General features: G+C 41.8%; 2 protein-coding genes across 2 annotated transcripts in view; one reads left to right on the plus strand and one right to left on the minus strand.

Moving 5' to 3' along the window:
* The window catches only part of LOC115223958 (L-xylulose reductase-like), a 30,181-nt gene that overhangs the window by 6,204 nt on the left and 4,226 nt on the right, over positions 1–19,751 (minus strand). The window contains exons 4-5 of the mRNA XM_029794710.2: positions 18,804–18,846; positions 15,268–15,432 (exon numbers count right to left, since the gene is read on the minus strand). Of these exons, the coding sequence (XP_029650570.1) occupies positions 15,268–15,432; positions 18,804–18,846 (208 nt within the window). The remainder of the gene's footprint in view (positions 1–15,267; positions 15,433–18,803; positions 18,847–19,751) is intronic.
* On the plus strand, positions 1,114–14,471 carry LOC115223957 (L-xylulose reductase-like). Its single transcript, XM_029794707.2, is given in 8 exon segments — positions 1,114–1,267; positions 3,416–3,513; positions 4,351–4,408; positions 4,411–4,504; positions 5,169–5,211; positions 7,293–7,457; positions 12,965–13,082; positions 14,000–14,471. Coding segments are annotated over 8 exon segments (732 nt in total). The 5' UTR covers positions 1,114–1,215; the 3' UTR covers positions 14,104–14,471.

Here is a 19,751-nt window from a genome sequence, read left to right on the forward strand (position 1 = left end):
TCTGATTCTCGACCCCATGTCGAATTTATCGATTTTTTTCAGAACTGGGGGAATTTTTCAAAATTTTCGCTGCGTTAGTTTTGAATTATGACATTGGGCTATGTGTGTGTCAAGTTTCATCAGAATCGGTTGAAAGCCGTGGTCAGGGTGAGGGTACAACCTGACAAACACACAGACACACAAACTGCCGTTTATATATATATATATATATATATATTATATTAAATCTCTCTATATATAAACGGCAGTTTGTGTGTCTGTGTGTCTGTTTGCTTGTACCCTCACCCTGACCACGGCTTTCAACCGATTCTGATGAAACTTGACACACACATAGCCCAATGTCATAATTCAAAACTAACGCAGCGAAAATTTTGAAAAATTCCCCCAGTTCTGAAAAAAATCGATAAATTCGACATGGGGTCGAGAATCTAAGCTTTTTATATGCAACACATTTTCTACAGACTGTCTAGGGGACGCAACTCGACCTTTTTAACTCTCGGAACACGTGGGGGTAAGTATCCCAAAATGTATAAAAATGTACAAAAACGGCAAAAAAGCGGGCAGCAATGTGAGTGACAACAACGAAAAAGTCAAAAGTGACCAAACTGAACAAACGAATGGAAAAGGTTTTTTGGTGCACACGACAAAAGCGGTTTATAATAAACCAAAAGTTTGCAAGTAGCGTCCGAGGACCCTTAGGGTACGTCAAAAATTTAAGGTAAAACGTTTGGGGCGGTAGTTATAGAGAAAGTATAAACAAAAAAGTTGTTGGGAAGCAAGCTTCTTACCACACAGTCAGTACTCGGATATCGATTTGTTCAGCTAAAAAAAAACTCCTCAAAGCGGTGCCCCAGCATGGCCACGGTCCTATGGCTGAAGAAGAAGAAAACAAATAGGGAGGAGGGAGAGAAGGAAAGGGGAGGAGGAGGAGGAGGCGAAGGAGAAGGAAAGAGGAGGATGGGGAAGGGAGGAGGAGAAGAAGGAGGAGTAGGCGAAGGAGAAGGAAAGGGGAGAGTGGGGAGGAGAGGAGGAGGAGATAAAGACGGAGATGAAGAAGGAGAAAGAATGGGCGAGAGGAGGAGAAGAAGTAGTTGTTTTGGGGTTAGTAAAAGGGAGATAACTCCCGAATGTTATCGAAGCTGAATTTTAATTAACGAGAACTTTCATTCCTCCCGACCGAGTTTTATTTAATTAGTGCTAAAAAAAGGCAAAGAAATGGAAATTAAGTTCAACGGTCAGAAAGCTTTGGTAACTGGAGCGGGACGAGGTAATTTCTATTCTGGAAAATCTATTTATTACTTTATTTGGGTGTTTTTAATTTAATTTTTGCTGATTCCTTTGTTCGTGCACATCGGACGTCCTAGAAATAGCCAATAAAGCTCCCTCAAGTCACGCCCCATTGCCTTTACAAATATGGAGCGGCTTGTAGAATACATTGTATCTAAAAAATAATAATTGTCGTGATAGTCACGCTTCGAATGCCTCATGATAGGCCTGCACTAGTTCAGTTGTACTAAAAACAGTAATACTACCTTAGTTTTAAAACTAGGTCTCCTAATACCGTGAAGTCTGTCTTTTTATTTATATATTTCTTAATATTCTAATATATTTCTTTATTCCTCGTCTTGTAACAAATATTAGCTCATATATACATATACAAGTGAAGCGCACGATACGTTTTTATATCGACGGTGCCCTCACGGTGTTTGTTTAACTAAAGCACAAATATAATTTAAACTTTTTATATTTGGGGACGGTCATCTTTTGCCAATTAACACACCCACTATTTATTTGAACTTCACTTTAGCGGCGAGCTGGCAGAATCGTTAGCACGCCGGGCGAAATGCTTAGCGGTATTTCGTCTGCGTTACGTTGTGAGTTCAAATTCCGCCGAGGTCGACTTTGCCTTTCATCCTTTCGGGGTCGATAAATTAAGTACCATTTACGCACTGGGGTCGATATAATCGACTTAATACCTATGTCTGTCCTTGTTTGTCCCCTCTGTGTTTAGCCCCTCGTGGGTAATAAAGAAATAGGTATTTCGTCTGCCGTTACGTTCTGATTTCAAATTGTTTGTCCCTCTTTCTCAGAGGCTGTCATTACTTTCGAGACAGTGTTTAGCCCCTTGAGGGTAATAAAGAAATAGGTATTTCGTCTGCCGAAGGCGGCGAGCTGGCAGAATCGTTAGCATGGCGGGCGAAATGCTTAGCAGTATTTCGTCTGCCGTTACGTTCTGAGTCCAAATTCCGCCGAAATCGACTTTGCTTTTCATCCTTTCGGGGTCGATAAATTAAGTACCAGTTACGCACTGGGGTCGATATAATCGACTTAATCCGTTTGTCTGTCCTTGTTTGTCCTCTCTGTGTTTAGCCCCTTGTGGGTAGCAAAGAAATAGGTATTTCGTCTGCCGCTACGTTCTGAGTTCAAATTCCGCCGGAGTCGATTTTGCCTTTCCTCCTTTCGGGGTCGATTAAATAAGTACCAATTGAGTACTGGGGTCGATGTAATCGACTATCCTCATCGCCTAAATTTGCCTGAAACTGTGTGGAAGCTCTTTACATATATGTGTGTGTCTGTCTGTCTGTCTATCTTTGTGCTTGTGCTTGTCCCCTTCACCACTTGACAACCAGTGTTGGTTTGTTTGCATCTCCCAAGCAATAGAGAACCAATAGAATAAGTACCAGGCTTTGAAAGCAAGTACTGGGGGTTGAACTATTTGGCTGAAACCCTTGAAAGCAGTGCCCCAGCATGGCCACAGTCCAATGACTGAAACAAGTTAAAAGATAAAAGATCCATACACACACACACACATATAGGCGCAGGAGTGGCTGTGTGGTAAGTAGCTTGCTAACCAACCACATGGTTCCGGGTTCAGTCACACTGCATGGCATCTTGGGCAAGTGTCTTCTGCTATAGCCCCAGGCCGACCAATGCCTTGTGAGTGGATTTGGTAGACGGAAACTGAAAGAAGCCTGTCATATATGTGTATATGTGTGTGTATATGTGTGTATGTGTGTGTATATGTTTGTGTGTCTGTGTTTCTCGCCCTAGCATTGCTTGAAAACCGATGCTGGTGTGTTTACGTCCCCGTAACTTAGTGGTTCAGCAAAAGAGACCGATAGAATAAGTACTAGGCTTACAAAAGAATAAGTCCTGGTGTCGATTTGCTCGACTAAAGGCGCTGCTCCAGCATGGCCGCAGTCAAATGACTGAAACAAGTAAAAGAAAGAAATACACACACAACAGGTTTCCACACAGTTTCCATCTACCGAATTTAATCACAAGGCTTTGGTCGACATTATGACATTAACAACCAAGACAAGGTCACCACTATGACTCCATCAGTGTCAAATAATCTTTTGCCATTTTTTTGTTAATTATTGTTGATATTTTTGTTCTTTTTTTTTCCTCTAAGGAATCGGTCGAGAAACAGCAAAGATGCTCTCAAAGTGTGGTGCAACAACTTACGCACTGAGTCGCACTGAGGAACACCTGAAGACGTTAGTTGAAGAAGTAAGCATGCATTTTGTATCGATACAGTGATTCTTCTTGGACAGTCACATTTGGAAGGGTAGCATTTGGTGGTAGCATTGAATGTTGTCCATGAAGTTTGTGCCAGGTTAATGTTGACAGTAACCCTTAGCAACATGAGACATTGTTAAGGAGGCTGCTAGGGGAGGCTCTTGGTCTGCTAAAAATAGTGCAGATGCACGCGTGGCTGTGTGGTAGGAATTTTGCTTCCCAACCACATGGTTCCGGGTTCAGTCACACTGCGTGGCACCTTGGGCAAGTGTCTTCTACTATAGCCTCGGGCCGACCAAAGAATTGTGAGTGGATTTGGTAGACGGAAACTGAAAGAAGCCTGTCGTATATATGTATATGTATATATGTATGCGTGGGTGTGTTTGTGTGTCTGTGTTTGTCCCCCTAGCATTGCTTGACAACCAATGCTGGTGTGTTTATGTCCCCGTCACTTAGCGGTTCGGCAAAAGAGACCGATAGAATGAGTACTGGGCTTACAAAAGAATAAGTCCCGGTGTCAAGTTGCTCGATTAAAGGCGGTGCTCCAGCATGGCCACAGTCAAATGACTGAAACAAGTTAAAGAGTAAAGAGTATATATATATATATATATTCAGCCAAAATTGCAAAGATAATCTGGTACTTGACTGAAGAAAATGGGTGGGTGGGTGGGTGGATGGATGGAAATAGCAGGTGGACCCTATGGAGTAGGGGGCCTGTGGGTTGTACACCCATAACTCTGCCAAGAAATAAAAAAAATGGGTGGATGGGTGGGTGGATGGAAGTTGCCAGTGGCTAAAGCATTGTTTTTTGTTTGTTTTTTTATTCAGTGTCCAGCGATTGTCCCTGTTGTTTGTGACTTGAGTAACTGGGATCGTACCCGTGAGATCGTCAGCTCCTTGGCCCCATTGATCTGTTGGTAAATAATGCTGCTGTCGCGTCCCAGAGTCCCTTTCTCGATTCCACCAAAGAAGAGTTTGATGAGTTTGTATCTCAAAGCTTTAATTTTTTTTTTTTGTTTTGTTTTATAATTACCATTCTAAGACAGCTCTGAATTAACAGAATCGGTCAAGCAATAGAATATATGCTACCCTGCTGTTGTATATTTTTACATCCCATACATATGTGTGTGTGTGTGTGGAAACGGATGCATGGTGTTCAATCATAAGGTGGCACTCCGTCGGTTATGACGATGAGGGTTCCAGTTGATCCGATCAACGGAACAGCCTGCTCATGAAATTAACGTGCAAGTGGCTGAGTAACTCCACAGACACGTGTACCCTTAATGTAGTTCTCGGGGAGATTCAGCGTGACACAGAGAGTGACAAAGCTGGTCCCTTTGAAATATAGGTACAACAGAAACAGGAAGAAAGAGTGGGAGAAAGTTGTGGTGGAAGAGTACAGCAGGGTTGGCCACCATCCCCTGCCGGAGCGTTGTGGAGCTTTAGGTGTTTTCGCTCAATAAACACTCACAACGCCCGGTCTGGGAATCGAAACCGCAAGTCCGCTGCTCTAACCACTCAGCCATTGCACCTCCACATTCAATCATTATAATAATATAAATAATATATATATGCATTTATACATCATTCATCATCATTCTAAATGAATGCCAGTCATTTATACTAATTTACTGTTGTTTTTTCAGTGCGTTTGCTGTTAATTTTTATGCTGTTGTTAATGTTTCACAAGTAAGTATTCCCTGGTTATATAACTGGTACCTGATTTCTGTTTTCTAATTTTTTTTTTCTTATGTCCACACACATGATTTCAGCAATGCAGGCATGGCTATTGGATATGAAGTTTGATTTGGGGTTCAAACACACTGTGTGACACCTTGACCAAGTGTCTTCTTGTTTTATTCGTATATTGGTTTGAAATTTTAGCACAAGGCCAGCAGTTTTCTAGGAGTGCAATTGGCGATTTTATATCAACCCTAGTATTCAGGACTTTCTGGGTATACCTCTTGAACAGGTTCCCTCCACTGTTAGGGTGTGACACTTTTTCACATGGCTGTTCTCATCCATATGCAACACATGACCATACCAGCACGGTCGTCTCTCTTGCACACCACATCTAATGCTTCTTATGTCCAACCTTTCTCTCAGGGTGCTTACACTCTGTCGTGTATGCACACTGACATTACACATCCAACAGAGCAACTAGCGTCATTTCTTGCAACCTTACACATGTTCTCAATAGTCACGGCCCATGTTTCACTGCCATGTAGCATGGCTGTTTGCACACATGCATCATACAGTCTACCTTTCACTCGGAGTGAGAGGCCCTTTGTCAACAGCAGAGGTAGGAGCTCTCTGAACTTTGCCCAGGCTATTCTTATTCTAGCAGCTACATTTTCAGAGCATCCACTCCAGCTACTAACTGAAATGTGATGGAAGTTGTTTTCTGCCCCTTTTTTAGTGTTTATTGCCCTTGTGCATTTTCCACACACACAAACTATCTTCCCAGTTAGCCTTCCTTTGGTATTGCCGCACTTCTTATGTGTGCATAGCTTACACCAGGTACATCATATGGAGCACGACCTTCGAACGTTGGGCCTCACGGAGGCTATGACAAAAGACCGAGACCTCTGGAGATATGCTGCGACTGCGAAGACCCAACAAATGAAGCGAGTTCATGGCTCACAGGATGTGCTGCTGTGCTTGAGGAGACCTATTGAGTCAAGTACATCAACATAAAAATCAAATGGAAATTGTAGTTATGATACCCATGCTGGTGGCACATAAAATGCACCATCCGAACATGGCTGATCCCAGCGCAGCCTAACTGGCGTCCGTGTCGGTGACACATAAAAGGCACCGGTTGCCAGCCTCCTCTGGCCTCTGTGCCAGTGGTACGTAAAAAGCATCCACTACACTCACAGAGTGGAAGGGCATCCAACTGTAGAAACACTGCCAGATCAGATTGGAGCCTGGCACAGCCTCCTGGCTTCCCAGACCCCAGTCGAACCATCCAACCCATGCTAGAATGGAAAACGGACGTTAAACGATGATGATGATTATATATATATATATATATATATATATATATATATATTTGTGTGTGTCTGTGTTTATATGTGTGTGGGTGTGTCCCCACAATCACTTGACAACTGATGCTGGTGTGTTTACATCCCCTTGACTTGATTAGACTTACAGAGAATAAGTCCTGGGGTAGCTTTCTTTGGTAGATTAAAAGGTGGTGCTCCAGCATGGCCGCAGTCAGATGACTGAGACAAGTAAAAGAATAAAACTGTACACTGTTAGAAAACCAGTGCAGGCACAGGAGTGGCTGTGGTAACTAGCTTGCTTACCAACCACATGGTCCCGGGTTCAGTCCCACTGCGTGGCATCTCGGGCAAGTGTCTTCTACTATAGCCTCGGGCCGACCAAAGCCTTGTGAGTGGATTTGGTAGACGGAAACTGAAAGAAGCCTGTCATATATATGTATGTTTGTGTGTCTGTGTTTGTCCCCCTAGCATTGCTTGACAACCGATGCTGGTGTGTTTATGTCCCCGTCACTTAGCGGTTCGGCCGATAGAGACCGATAGAATAAGTACTGGGCTTACAAAGAATAAGTCCCGGGGTCGAGTTGCTCGATTAAAGGCGGTGCACCAGCATGGCCGCAGTCAAATTGACTGAAACAAGTAAAAAGAGAAAAAGAGAAAGAGTCTGTTTAAAATGAGATTTGGCTGTTATTTCTAGCAAGTCAAGTGATCACATATTTCCATTTTTGACTCGTTTACTAATTAGCTATTTTCATTTGGTTACAGATCGTTGTCAAAGGAATGCTAGCAGACAAAAGACATGGCTCCATCGTCAACATTTCCAGTCAAGCTTCTCTGATAGCATTAAAGAATCATGGAGTATATTCCTCCACTAAGGGTGCATTGGATGCTTTAACCAGATCTATGGCCCTTGAGCTGGGCCCTCACGGTGTAAGTATGTCCTTTGATTCAAGAACCTGATGGAATTTTTGTTGTGTGGTCACACAGTTCTGTTTCAGTACCATTTACAAGAAATCCTTAAGGCACCACCCTCTCTCTCCCCTTCTGTAAAGCACCAAAATATTGGGGAAATTTGGAAAGCTCACAGTATCAGGCACAGGCGTGGCTGTACGGTTAAGAAGCTTGGTTCCCATGTAATATTGGGTTCAGTCCCACTGCACAGTACCTTGGACCTGTATCTGCTACTATAGCAGCCTCAGACCAACCAAAGTAGATTTGGTAGGCAGAAACTGAAAGCAGCGGCGAGCTGGCAGAAACGTTAGCACGTCGGCGAAATGCGTAGCTGTATTCTGTCCACCGTTGCGTTCTGAGTTCAAATTCCGCCGAGGTCCACTTTGCCTTTCATCCTTTCGGGGTCAATTTCATTAGATTATGCACTGGGGTCGATATCAACATCATCATTTAACGTCCGTTCTCCATGGGTTGGATGGTTCGACCGGGGATCTGGGAAGCCAGAAGGCTGCACCAGGCTCCAGTCTGATCTGGCAGTGTTTCTACAGCTGGATGCCCTTCCTAACGCCAACCACTCCGTGAGTGTAGTGGGTGCTTTTTATATGCCACCTGCACAGGTGCCAGGCGAGGCTGGCAACAGCCACGATCGGATTGGTGCATTTTACGTGCCACCGGCACGGAAGCCAGTCGAGGCGGCACTGGCATCGGCCACAATTCGAATGGTGCTTTTTACATGCCACTATATCTTTTTCTTTCTTTTCTCTTTTCTCTTTTACTTGTTTCAGTCATTTGACTGCGGCCATGCTGGAGCACCGCCTTTAGTCGATCAAATCAACCCCGGAACTTATTCTTTGTAAGCCCAGTACTTATTCTATCGGTCTCTTTTGCCGAACCGCTAAGTGGCGGGGACGTAGACACACCAGCATCGGTTGTCAAGCAATGCTAGGGGGACAAACACAGACACACAAACACACATATATATATATATACATATATACGACAGGCTTCTTTCAGTTTCCGTCTACCAAATCCACTCACAAGGCATTGGTCGGCCCGGGGCTATAGCAGAAGACACTTGCCCAAGATGCCACGCAGTGGGACTGAACCCGTAACCATGTGGTTGGTTAGCAAGCTACTTACCACACAGCCACTCCTACACTAACATGCAAACATACACTCCTGAACACATACATACACACATGTTCCTGAATACTTTCATTAGATGTATGTACACATAGCGGAACATATGCACACACACACACAAATATACACATACTTCAACATATACACACACAGTCACATATACAAACATACACACTCCTGCACACACATAAGTATATACATATGTACTAAAATACCCGAACACACACACACACACTCCTGAATTCTTTTATTACATGTACGCATACTCACCGAGCATATGCACACACACACACACACACACACACAGAGTGACAGATACGAAAATACATACTCCTGCACACACGTATATGCATATGCACTGTAATACCTGAATAGATGCATACGTACACACACATACATGCATACTCTTACATGCAAACATACAGACTTGAACTCTTGCACATACATACACACCATGATAGATGGAGAAAAGGAAGAAGTGAAAAAGAGGGCCATTAATAGGGAGAGAGAGAGAGAGAGAGAGAGTTAAGAATGGACAGGAGTTGAAAATGAAAAATTGAAAACAAGAATAACAAGAACAATCACAACAACAATATTAACGGTGACAATAACAACAAACACGATACAGAGAAGGTGAACTCCCTCTCTGTCTCACCTTTTCAAAAGCTAGCAATGGAATGTTAAGGATAACAATGAGAATGAAAGGGAGAGGAAAGTGAGAGGAGAGTCAGAGCTGGAGCAAAGGGAGCGGGAAGAGGAGAGAAGACGAAAGGAGAGGGAGGGAAAGAGACAAAAGAAAGAGAGAAATAATAATAATGATAATAATGAAATTATTGTATATAATCGACTTAATCCGTTTGTCTGTCCTTGTTTGTCTTCTCTGTGTTTAGCCCCTTGTCGGGAGTAAAGAAATAAGAAACTGAAAGAAGCCTCTCACATGTGTGTGTGTAGGAGAAAGGGAAATAAACACAAGTTTATAGTTTATCTTCTATGTGTATTTTGCAGTTATGGTTGTTTGGAGTCTTGCAATGTGTGTTCAAAGTGTTTTTAGGTGATCAAATCTATGTGTGTATATCTATATTTGTATCTATCTATCTATATATATATATAGGTGTAGGAGTGGCTGTGTGGTAAGTAGATTGCATACCAACCACATGGCTCCGGGTTCAGTCCCACTGCGTGGCACCTTGGGCAAGTGTCCTTTACTATAGCCTCAAGCCAACCAAAGCCTTGTGAGTGGATTTGGTAGACGGAAACTGAAAGAAGCCTGTTGTATATATACATGTATGTGTGTGTATTTGTTTGTGTGTCCGTGTTTGTTCTCCCAACATCGCTTGACAACTGATGCTGGTGTGTTTACGTCCCCGTAACTTAGCAGTTCGGCAAAAGAGACCAATAGAATAAGTAGTAGGCTTGCAAAGAATAAGTCCTGGGGTCGATTTGCTCGACTAAAAGGCAGTGCTCCAGCATGGCCACAGTCAAATGACTGAAACAAGTAAAAGAGTATATATATATATATATATTTTATTTAAAAGCAGCAGAAATTTAACAAAAGCTGTTACTCGGAGTTTCACGTTCCCGTTCGTCGGACAGTTTTGTTAAAATAGAACCGAGATGACAATTCTATCAAGACTGGTATAAACGTTGCACCTTTAAAAATGGATTTGTTTCATTGGTCCTTTCAAATAACGGTCATATATATATATATATATATATATAAAACATTATTGGTGAATTGAAGAAATGGAGCTGAACGCAGATTGAACAGAAATCGTTTTATTTCATTCTACACGTGTTTCGAAAGGCACAATTACCAAAATCCGATTGAATAATGGGACCATATGTGTCTTTCTCTTCAGGAAGAAAAAAGGAAATCCGTTGGAAAAACAAAAACAGAACAGAGGCAGAGCAAAAAACAATCGAACTGTGCTCCTAAGAGCCCATGGCGAAACTGTTTATCAGTGTATGTTGAGAACGGTGGCTGAAGAATTCAACAGGTCAGGCATCGGTCAAACATGTGGGTGGGGGTGTATAGATGTTCTTTGTGACCGAGAATAAAGTTCTGACTATTTAAAGAATTTGGATGTTTTATAAGGGGCGAGAAAAAATCTACTTAGAGACGTGTGTGTGTGTATACTGTTCTATATATGTGTGTGTTGGCGTAGGGGTAGAAAACATTTTTTGTGTACGTGTGTGCGTTTGATCGTTCGGCTGTCAGTGGCTACTGCCGTGATAACCGTTGGGTGGCAGAAAGAAAAAAAATAAAGAAATTATATATATATATTTTATGTTTTATGTGTGTGTGTGTGTGTTCATCTAAGCCTACCTTGACAAGGAAACCCCCCGCTGTGAAAAAACAAGCCCCGTTTGTCTTACAGGAGTAATTTCCCTTGCAGTGGTTAATTGTAGATATCTTAAAATCTATTTCAGAATTTGTTACCAAGGGCTATGGGTGCCGGTCTTATTTATGAACGCTATTTAAAGGCCAGATAAGTGTAACGCCGCCAATGGGGGCATCGAAAAGCCGACTGTAAGAGCCCGTTTACCATCCGGCCTCTGGCAAACAAAATATGGAAGAGTTCGGAGACACAAAGGTTGCACTGTCTTCCCCCTATCAAATGGGAGGGCCACCGACAAAATTGACCATTCCAGCCTATAGCTTAAGTTCGCATCCTTCAGTCGCCATATTAGCTTACTGAGTCCCGTGGTCTGGCGCTTGTTCATATATATATATATATATATATATATATTTCACCTTCGAAACGCAGAGTAGATGAAACCATGGCGACTGAAGAAGGGGAAATTTCCTTGTGTTATTTGTCCTGTACTCTATTTTTTCGTTAAGAAAAATGTCCAGTTCCTTGGTTTTGTGTTTATGTTTTCGTTTCTCATTGTGTTCGACGTTTTTTTTTTGGTGTCTTGTACCCATGTATGCGTGTATATATACATGTAGAGGTAGGTACGTATATATATGTATGTATATATGCATATGTCTTATTTATTAATTTATTATATATATATATACACATATATATGTGTTGTATGTATATGTGTATATACAAACACACACATATATATACACATACACGTGTATGTATGCACACAAGTTACTGGCTTCTTGCCTTGACATCACACAACAGTTGTAAACAAGTGCCACCATCCTACAGGCAGTGTCCTACATGTCCAACCTTCTGTAAGAATATGGCTGCTCTCAAGGAAAAAATATTCCTTCACTCAGAAACAGGTGAAGGTTTAGTGACAGGAAGGGCATCCAGCTGTGGAAAGCAGGAAGAGCATCCAGCTGCCTCAACAAATTCCATCTGATCCATGCAAGGAAAAGTGGACATGAAAATAATGACAGTGTATACACCCAAAGGCGCATGGCTCAGTGGTTAGAGCGTCGAGCTTACGATCGTGAGGTTGTGAGCTCGAATCCCGGACCGGGCTGTCTGTTGTGTTCTCGAGCAAGGCACTTTATTTCACGTTGCTCCAGTTCACTCAGCTGTAGAAATGAGTTGCGACGTCACTGGTGCCAAGCTGTATCGGCCCCTTTTGTCTTTCCCTTGGATAACACTGGTGGCGTGGAGAGGGGAGGCTGGTATGCATGGGTGACTGCTGGCCTTCCATAAACAACCTTGCCCGGACTTGTGTCTACGAGGGTAACTTTCTAGGTGCAATCCCATACACCCAAAAAATCTATGACCTGTATGCATTAAACAACTGCACTATATGGTCACAGTTGGAATGTCTTTGATCATTCGTCTACTCAGAAAGGATGTGACCTGGGGTTACACAACAACACTGCAATTAACCCTTCAGTACTCAGATTATTCTGTCAAATGTAATCCTTATTTATTGCCATTGTTTTGAATTATTCACGCATTATCTTGTAGCTTTGAGATTTCGATGATGTCATCATCATCATCGTTTAACGTCCGTTCTCCATCTTAGCATGGGTTGGACGGTTCGACCGAGGTCTGGTAAACCATGGAGGCTGCACCAGGCTCCAGTCTGGTTTGGCAGTGTCTCTACAGCTGGATGCCCTTCCTAATGCCAACCACTCCGTGAGTGTAGTGGGTGCTTTTTACGTGCCAGGCGAAGCTAGCAAACGGCCACAATCGTATTGGTGTTTTTTACGCGCCACCGGCACAGAAGCCAGTCAAGGCAGCGCTGGCATCGGCCATGTTCGGATGTGATTCTTTATTTCTAGAATGACACTGTAGGGTTGGTATGAAAGGCCAGATCTGGTCAGTTTGAACATAAAACAGGTGGAATATTTCGGCCAGTTTAAATGCTGAATGATCTTTGTCTTTAATATAATGTTTTTTTTTTTCCTTTTTCAGATCCGAGTCAACTGTGTGAACCCAACAGTTGTGCTTACAGAAATGGGGATCAAATTTTGGACTGATCCCGTCAGAGCTGGACCTATGTTAGACAGGATTCCATTGAAGAAATTTGCAGGTTTGTTAAAATCTTTTTTTGTTTTTTTAATTTCCTCATTTACTAATTAATCTTTTAAATGATTTCAGACATTAAACTATGTCCATCTAGATGTCTGTGTGTCATCATCATCATCGTGTAACGTCTGCTTCCTATGCTGGCATCTGTTGGACAGTTCGATGGGAGCTGGCCAGGCAGAAGGCTGCACCAGGCTTCAGTGTCTGTTTTGGTATGGTTTTTACAGCTTTCATGTCTGTAAAATAACCAACACATTCAGCACTTACGAAATTATATATATATCATCATCATCATTGTTTAATGTCCGTTTTCCATGCTGGCATTGGTTGGACAATTTGACTGGAGACTGGCAAACCAGATGGCTGCACCAGGCTCCAATCTTGATCTGGCAGAGTTTCTACAGCTGGATGCCCTTCCTAACGCCAACCACTCCGAGAGTGTAGTGGGTGCTTTTTACATGTCACTGGTACGGGGAGATGCTCTGTGTTTCTTTCAATTGATTTTAAATATATCAAAGAATTTAGTAAAATAACTTAGTTGTCGTTAAGCTATTGTTAGGAATATAAATTGTGACTAAGGTTTGGTGGAAGATTTTAATTCAGAACTTATGGAAACAAGACATTTGTACTCAGAGCCGGAGCCAGTTTCAGCCGGGTTGGTACCGAAAGGGTTCAAGCTGCAAGCTGGCAGAATTGTTAGCCCGTTGAATGAAATGCTTTCACCCATTCCTACGTTCTGAGTTCAAATTCCACCAAGGTTGACTTTACCTTTCATCTTTTTGGAGTCGATAAATTCAGTACCAGTTGCATACTGGGGATCGATGTAATCGACTAGCCCACCCCCTCCCCCAAACATCAGGCCTTATGCTTATAATAGAAAGTATTTCTTTTTAACTTTCCTTTCCTTTCTTATATTTTCAGAAGTGGAAGATGTTGTGCATTCCATAATATTTCTCCTGAGCGACAAAGCTAACTCCACAACTGGGTCACTACATATGGTTGACGGTGGAACTCTCTGCTGCTGATAACCAAAATGAGGGAGCCACTATGTGGTTGCTCAGCATGAAAGAAACAGCAGTCAAATAGCCTTCAAATCCTGCATCGTGTCCTGATGAAAATAAAAAAAAGAAATGTACCATTGGATAATGGATAATGAAGTCCTTAATATATACCGTGCCATGTCTGAATAAAAGACAGGATGCTACCACCGCCAGAACTCTTTTAGTTTTGTGTTTCATCAGGGCTGACCTTGGCTAAACAACAATAAAATCGACAACCACAGAGCACAAGAAATAATGTGAGTGCTAAAACCCTCAAAACCACTCCTTAGAAACCCTAGAAAAAAAAAAAAAAGCTGAGATATATAAAACAATATATTTGATAAGGGAAAATATACAGGCTTCTGATGTTTTAATCATGATTTCAACAGATTCGTGTGAGTTTTTACTGCATGAGCTGAGGGTGCAGTGCTTGCATGTTCCTGCACAGGGTACAGTTTAGTCTTTTGGGGATGTAGATCAGGATTTGGAATGAGACGATTCGGCGCAGCTCTTTGGAGAGGCTAGAGTAGAAGACACTTGCCCAAGGTGCCACGCAGTGGGATTGAACCTGAAACAATGTGGTTTGTAAGCAAGCTACTTACCACACAGCCACTCCTATCTCTATGAAAGCATGAGGTCAAACGAAATACCTTACTCTCTCTTTTACTTGTTTCAGTCATTTGACTGCAGCCATGCTGGAGCACCGCCTTTAGTCGAGCAACTCGACCCCGGGACTTATTCTTTTGTAAGCCCAGTTCTTATTCTTTCGGTCTCTTTTGCCGAACCGCTAAGTAACGGGGACATAAACACACCAGCATTGGTTGTCAAGCAATGCTAGGGGGACAAACACAGAGACACAAACACACACATATATATATATATATATATATATACATATATACGACAGGCTTCTTTCAGTTTCCGTCTACCAAATCCACTCACAAGGCTTTGGTCGGCCCGAGGCTATAGAAGAAGACACTTGCCCAATGTGCCATGCAGTGGGACTGAACCCGGAACCATGTGGTTGGTAAACAAGCTACTTAGCACACAGCCACTCCTCATGGATTTCTTGTTAAAGGTACTGAAACAGAACTGTGTGACCACACAACAAAAATTCCATCTGGTTCTTGAATCAAAGGACATACTTACACCGTGAGGGCCCAGCTCAAGGGCCATAGATCTGGTTAAAGCATCCAATGCACCCTTAGTGCAGCAATATACTCCATGATTCTTTAATGCCATCCGAGAAACTTCACTGGAAATGTTGACGATGGAGCCATGTCTTTTGTCTGCTAGCATTCCTTTGACAACGATCTGTAACGAAGTGAAAATAATTAATTAGTAAACGAGTCAAAAATGGAAATATGTGATCACTTGACTTGCTAGAAATAACAGCCAAGTCTCATTTTTAAACAGACTACTGCTCTGGTTTTCTAACAGTGTACAGCTTTATTCTTTTTACTCGTTTCAGTCATCTGACTGCGGCCATGCTGGAGCACTGCCTTTTAATCAATCAAAGAAACTGACCCCAGGACTTATTTTTTGTAAGTCTGGTACTTATTCTACTGGTCTCTTTTGCCGAACTGCTAAGTGAAGGGGATGTAAACACACCAGCATCAGTTGTCAAGTGATTGCAGGGACACCCCCTCACACACACAAACACAGACCCAAAGACAACACACAACTATATATATATATATATATATATATGCCCCTAGGAGCTCCTCTATGTTGATGACCTTGCTCTAATTGCTGAGTCACTATCAGAACTAGAGAAGTTTCAGGTGTGGAAGCAAGGATTAGAATCGAAGGGCCTTAGAGTCAACCTAGCTAAAACCAAAGTCCTAATAAGAAGGAAAGTAGACAAACCAGAAATCCCTTTAGGTAGATGGGCTTGCTTGATCTGTAGAAAAGGCGTAGGTAGAAACTCTATAAGCTATGGACACATAAGAGGTGCAGCAATATCAAATGAAGGCTAACTGGGAAGATAGTTTTTGTATGTGGCAGATGCTCAGGAGCAATAAACACTGAAAATGTGCAGAGAACAACTTCTGCCACATTCCAAGGAGAAAAACTAGAAGTAGTTGATAGCTTCCATTACCTAGGTGACCAAGTCAGTTGTGGGGCTGGGTGTACTAAAAGTGCAACTGCTAGAGTAAGAATAGCCTGGGTAAAGTTCAGAGAGCTCTTACCTCTGCTCGTGACAAAGGGCCTCTCACTCAGAGTAAAAGGTAGACTGTATGATGCACGTGTGCGAACAGCCATGCTACATGGCAGTGAAACATGGGTCATGACTGCTGAGGACATGCGTAAGCTTGCAAGGAATGAAGCCAGTATGCTCCACTGGATGTGTAATGTCAGTGTTCATACTCGACAGAGTGTAAGTACCTTGAGAGAAAAGTTGGATCTAAGAAGCATCAGATGTGCTGTGCAGAGATATGGCTGCACTGGTATGGTCATGTGGCGAGAATGGATGAGGATAGCTGTGTGAAAAAGTGCCACACCCTAGCAGTTGAGGGAACTATGGAAGAGGTAGGCTCAGGAAAACCTGGGATGAGGTGGTGAAGCACGACCTTCGAACATTAGGCCTCACCGAGGTAATGACTAGTGACCAAGACCTCTGGAAATATGCTGTGCTTGATAAGACCCGGAAAGCCAAGTGAGACCATAACCTCGTGGCCTATGCCAGGGGTGTAACCAGTCCACTTATGTGTACCTTTCCTTCATTGGACACTAAACTCTGCTTGCGAAGACCCGTTGAGGCAAGTGAAATAGAAATCAAAATCAAATTCAATGACTGGTATCCGTGCTAGTTTATATCCGTTTATAAATATTTGAGCGAGGTAGTTGCCAGTGCTGCTAGACTGGTTCCTGTGCAGGTGGCATGTAAAAAAACACCATTTGAGCATGGGTGTTGCCAGTACTGCTTGACTGGCCCTCGTGCCGGTGGCACATAAAAGCACCCACTACACTCTCGGAGTGGTTGGCATTAGGAAGGGCATCCCACTGCAGAAACTCTTCCAGATCAGATAGTAACTTGGTGCAGCCATCTGGTTCACAAGACCTCAGTCAAATCGTCCAACGCATGCTAGCATGGAAAGCGGACGTTTAATGATGATGATACCCAAACTGTTATACTTAGTGGAGTAGTACTTCGGTTTTTGAACAACTTTGATCATGACTAAATCATGCTTTATATATATATATATATATATATATGCGCTTGGCTTAGATTTTTCTTTGCGGCTGGCCAGGTCGGAGCAATCTCAAGATTAATCAGCCGAAATTGCGAGGATGATCTGGTTCTTGATTTAGATTGAAGGCTTCGAATGTCTCGTCCGTGTTTTTTGTATCGTCTTCTAAATGTTTTGCGTTCTTGTCCCAGTTTGTATTTTTTTACATATACATACATATATATATATACACACACACACACACACGATGATGCAGCATGGAATTTTATCAGTGATCAGGTCATGGTCTCAAAGTGACAAAAATATTTTGGCAAATTAAATTTAAATGTTGAAGTGAATCTAACGGTTTTTGTGTGTTTCTTAAATGGCTTATAAACAACACCTTCCATGCTGCAACTGTCTTTGTTTCAGCACACAATCTCAGATGAGGTCACTTGCTATGCAAGTACATCTCCATAATCTATATATATATATAAAGCACGATTTATTCATAATCAGAGGTGTTTGTAAACCGAGATGAATATGAGAAAGACAGGAGATAAAGCACGATAAATTTGTTATATACATGACTGGTTGATGTATATATAACAAGGCAGTGAACTGGAAGAATCAGTGAACAGCGGGAAAAATGCTTTGAGGCATTTCATCCGTCTTTACATTCTGAATCCAAATTCCACCGAGGTTGACTTTGCCTTTTATCTTTTCAGGGTTCGTTAAAATAAGTACCAGTTGAATATTGGGGGGGTTGATATATATTTCAACTATCCCACGCCCCCCCCCCCAAATTGCTGGCCTTGTGTCAGAATTTGAAACCAATATTTTTTTTTTATGTTCTGAGTTCAAATTCTGCTATAGTTAACTTTGATTTTTATTCTTTTGGGGTCAATAAAATAAGTACCAGTTGAATATTGGGGGGTGATATATATTTCAACTATCCCACTCCCCCAAAATTGCTGGCCTTGTGTCAGAATTTGAAACCAATATTTTTTTTTTATGTTCTGAGTTGTTCAAATTCTGCTATAGTTAACTTTGATTTTTATTCTTTTGGGGTCAATAAAATAAGTACCAGTTGAATATTGGGGGGTGATATATATTTCAACTATCCCATTCCCCCAAAATTGCTGGCCTTGTGTCAGAATTTGAAACCAATATTTTTTTTTTATGTTCTGAGTTCAAATTCTGCTATAGTTAACTTTGATTTTTATTCTTTTGGGGGTCAATAAAATAAGTACCAGTTGAATACTAGGGTTGATATAAAATCGCCAATTGCACTCCTCGAAAACTGCTGGCCTTGTGCTAAAATTTCAAACCAATATACGAATAAAACAAGAAGACACTTGGTCAAGGTGTCACACAGTGTGTTTGAACCCCAAATCAAACTTCATATCCAATAGCCATGCCTGCATTGCTGAAATCATGTGTGTGGACATAAGAAAAAAAAAATTAGAAAACAGAAATCAGGTACCAGTTATATAACCAGGGAATACTTACTTGTGAAACATTAACAACAGCATAAAAATTAACAGCAAACGTACTGAAAAAACAACAGTAAATTAGTATAAATGACTGGCAGAACTGGTAGAGCATCAGACAAAATGTTTTAAAGGTTATGGCTCTTTAGGTTTCAAGTTCAAATCTCTCTGAAGTTGACTTCGTTTTTTATTGATTAACCAATTAGCATTCAGATTAATTTATCAAATGTAATGTTTATTAATCAGCATTTTAAAAAATTAATCATGGAGTATCTTGTAGCTTCAAGATTTTGAAGATGTGATTGTTTATATTGAGAATGACATTGTAGGGTAGGTGTGAGAGGCTGGATATGGCCATGTTCAACATAAAAGGTAAAATACTTGGGCTGAATATGGCTGATTTAAGTGCTAAAGGGCTAAACAAGTACCAGTCATACAAAATGGCCCTGTAGATTAGCTGCTATTTCAGGCTCAAAACAGAGGCCTACATCAAGTGCCTGGAGGAGGTAGTGCTACCTTGGGTCAAGAGGGTGGCTGCTGGAAGACCCTACGTCTGGCAACAGGACTCTGCACCATGCCACACAAACAGGAGAACCCAGTCATGGCCGTCTGGCAATTTCTGCGACCCAATTAGCCCTAACATTTGGCCACCCAACTCCCCATTATTACGTGTGGGGTGCAGTTGAGCTAGAGATTAACAAAACTCCTTGTAACACCAAAGATGAACTGAAGGCAAGGATTGTGGCAGCATTCACCAACTTAAACAAGGCGACCGTCCAGAAGAGCTGCAGGAGATTCTGAAGTTGTATGGAGGCCATGGTTGGAGCCAATGGCGATTTTATTGAATAAATTTACAGTTTAGTATTTCAAGATATTTCTCTGTAATTTTGGTAAATATATCTGTTAAAATGAGATGTCAGAGTTATTTTCATTTTTGCATAACTTAGACAACAGTTTATTCAGCACA

The sequence above is a fragment of the Octopus sinensis genome, linkage group LG24 (genome assembly GCF_006345805.1).
Source record: "Octopus sinensis linkage group LG24, ASM634580v1, whole genome shotgun sequence".
Lineage (NCBI taxonomy): Eukaryota > Metazoa > Mollusca > Cephalopoda > Octopoda > Octopodidae > Octopus > Octopus sinensis.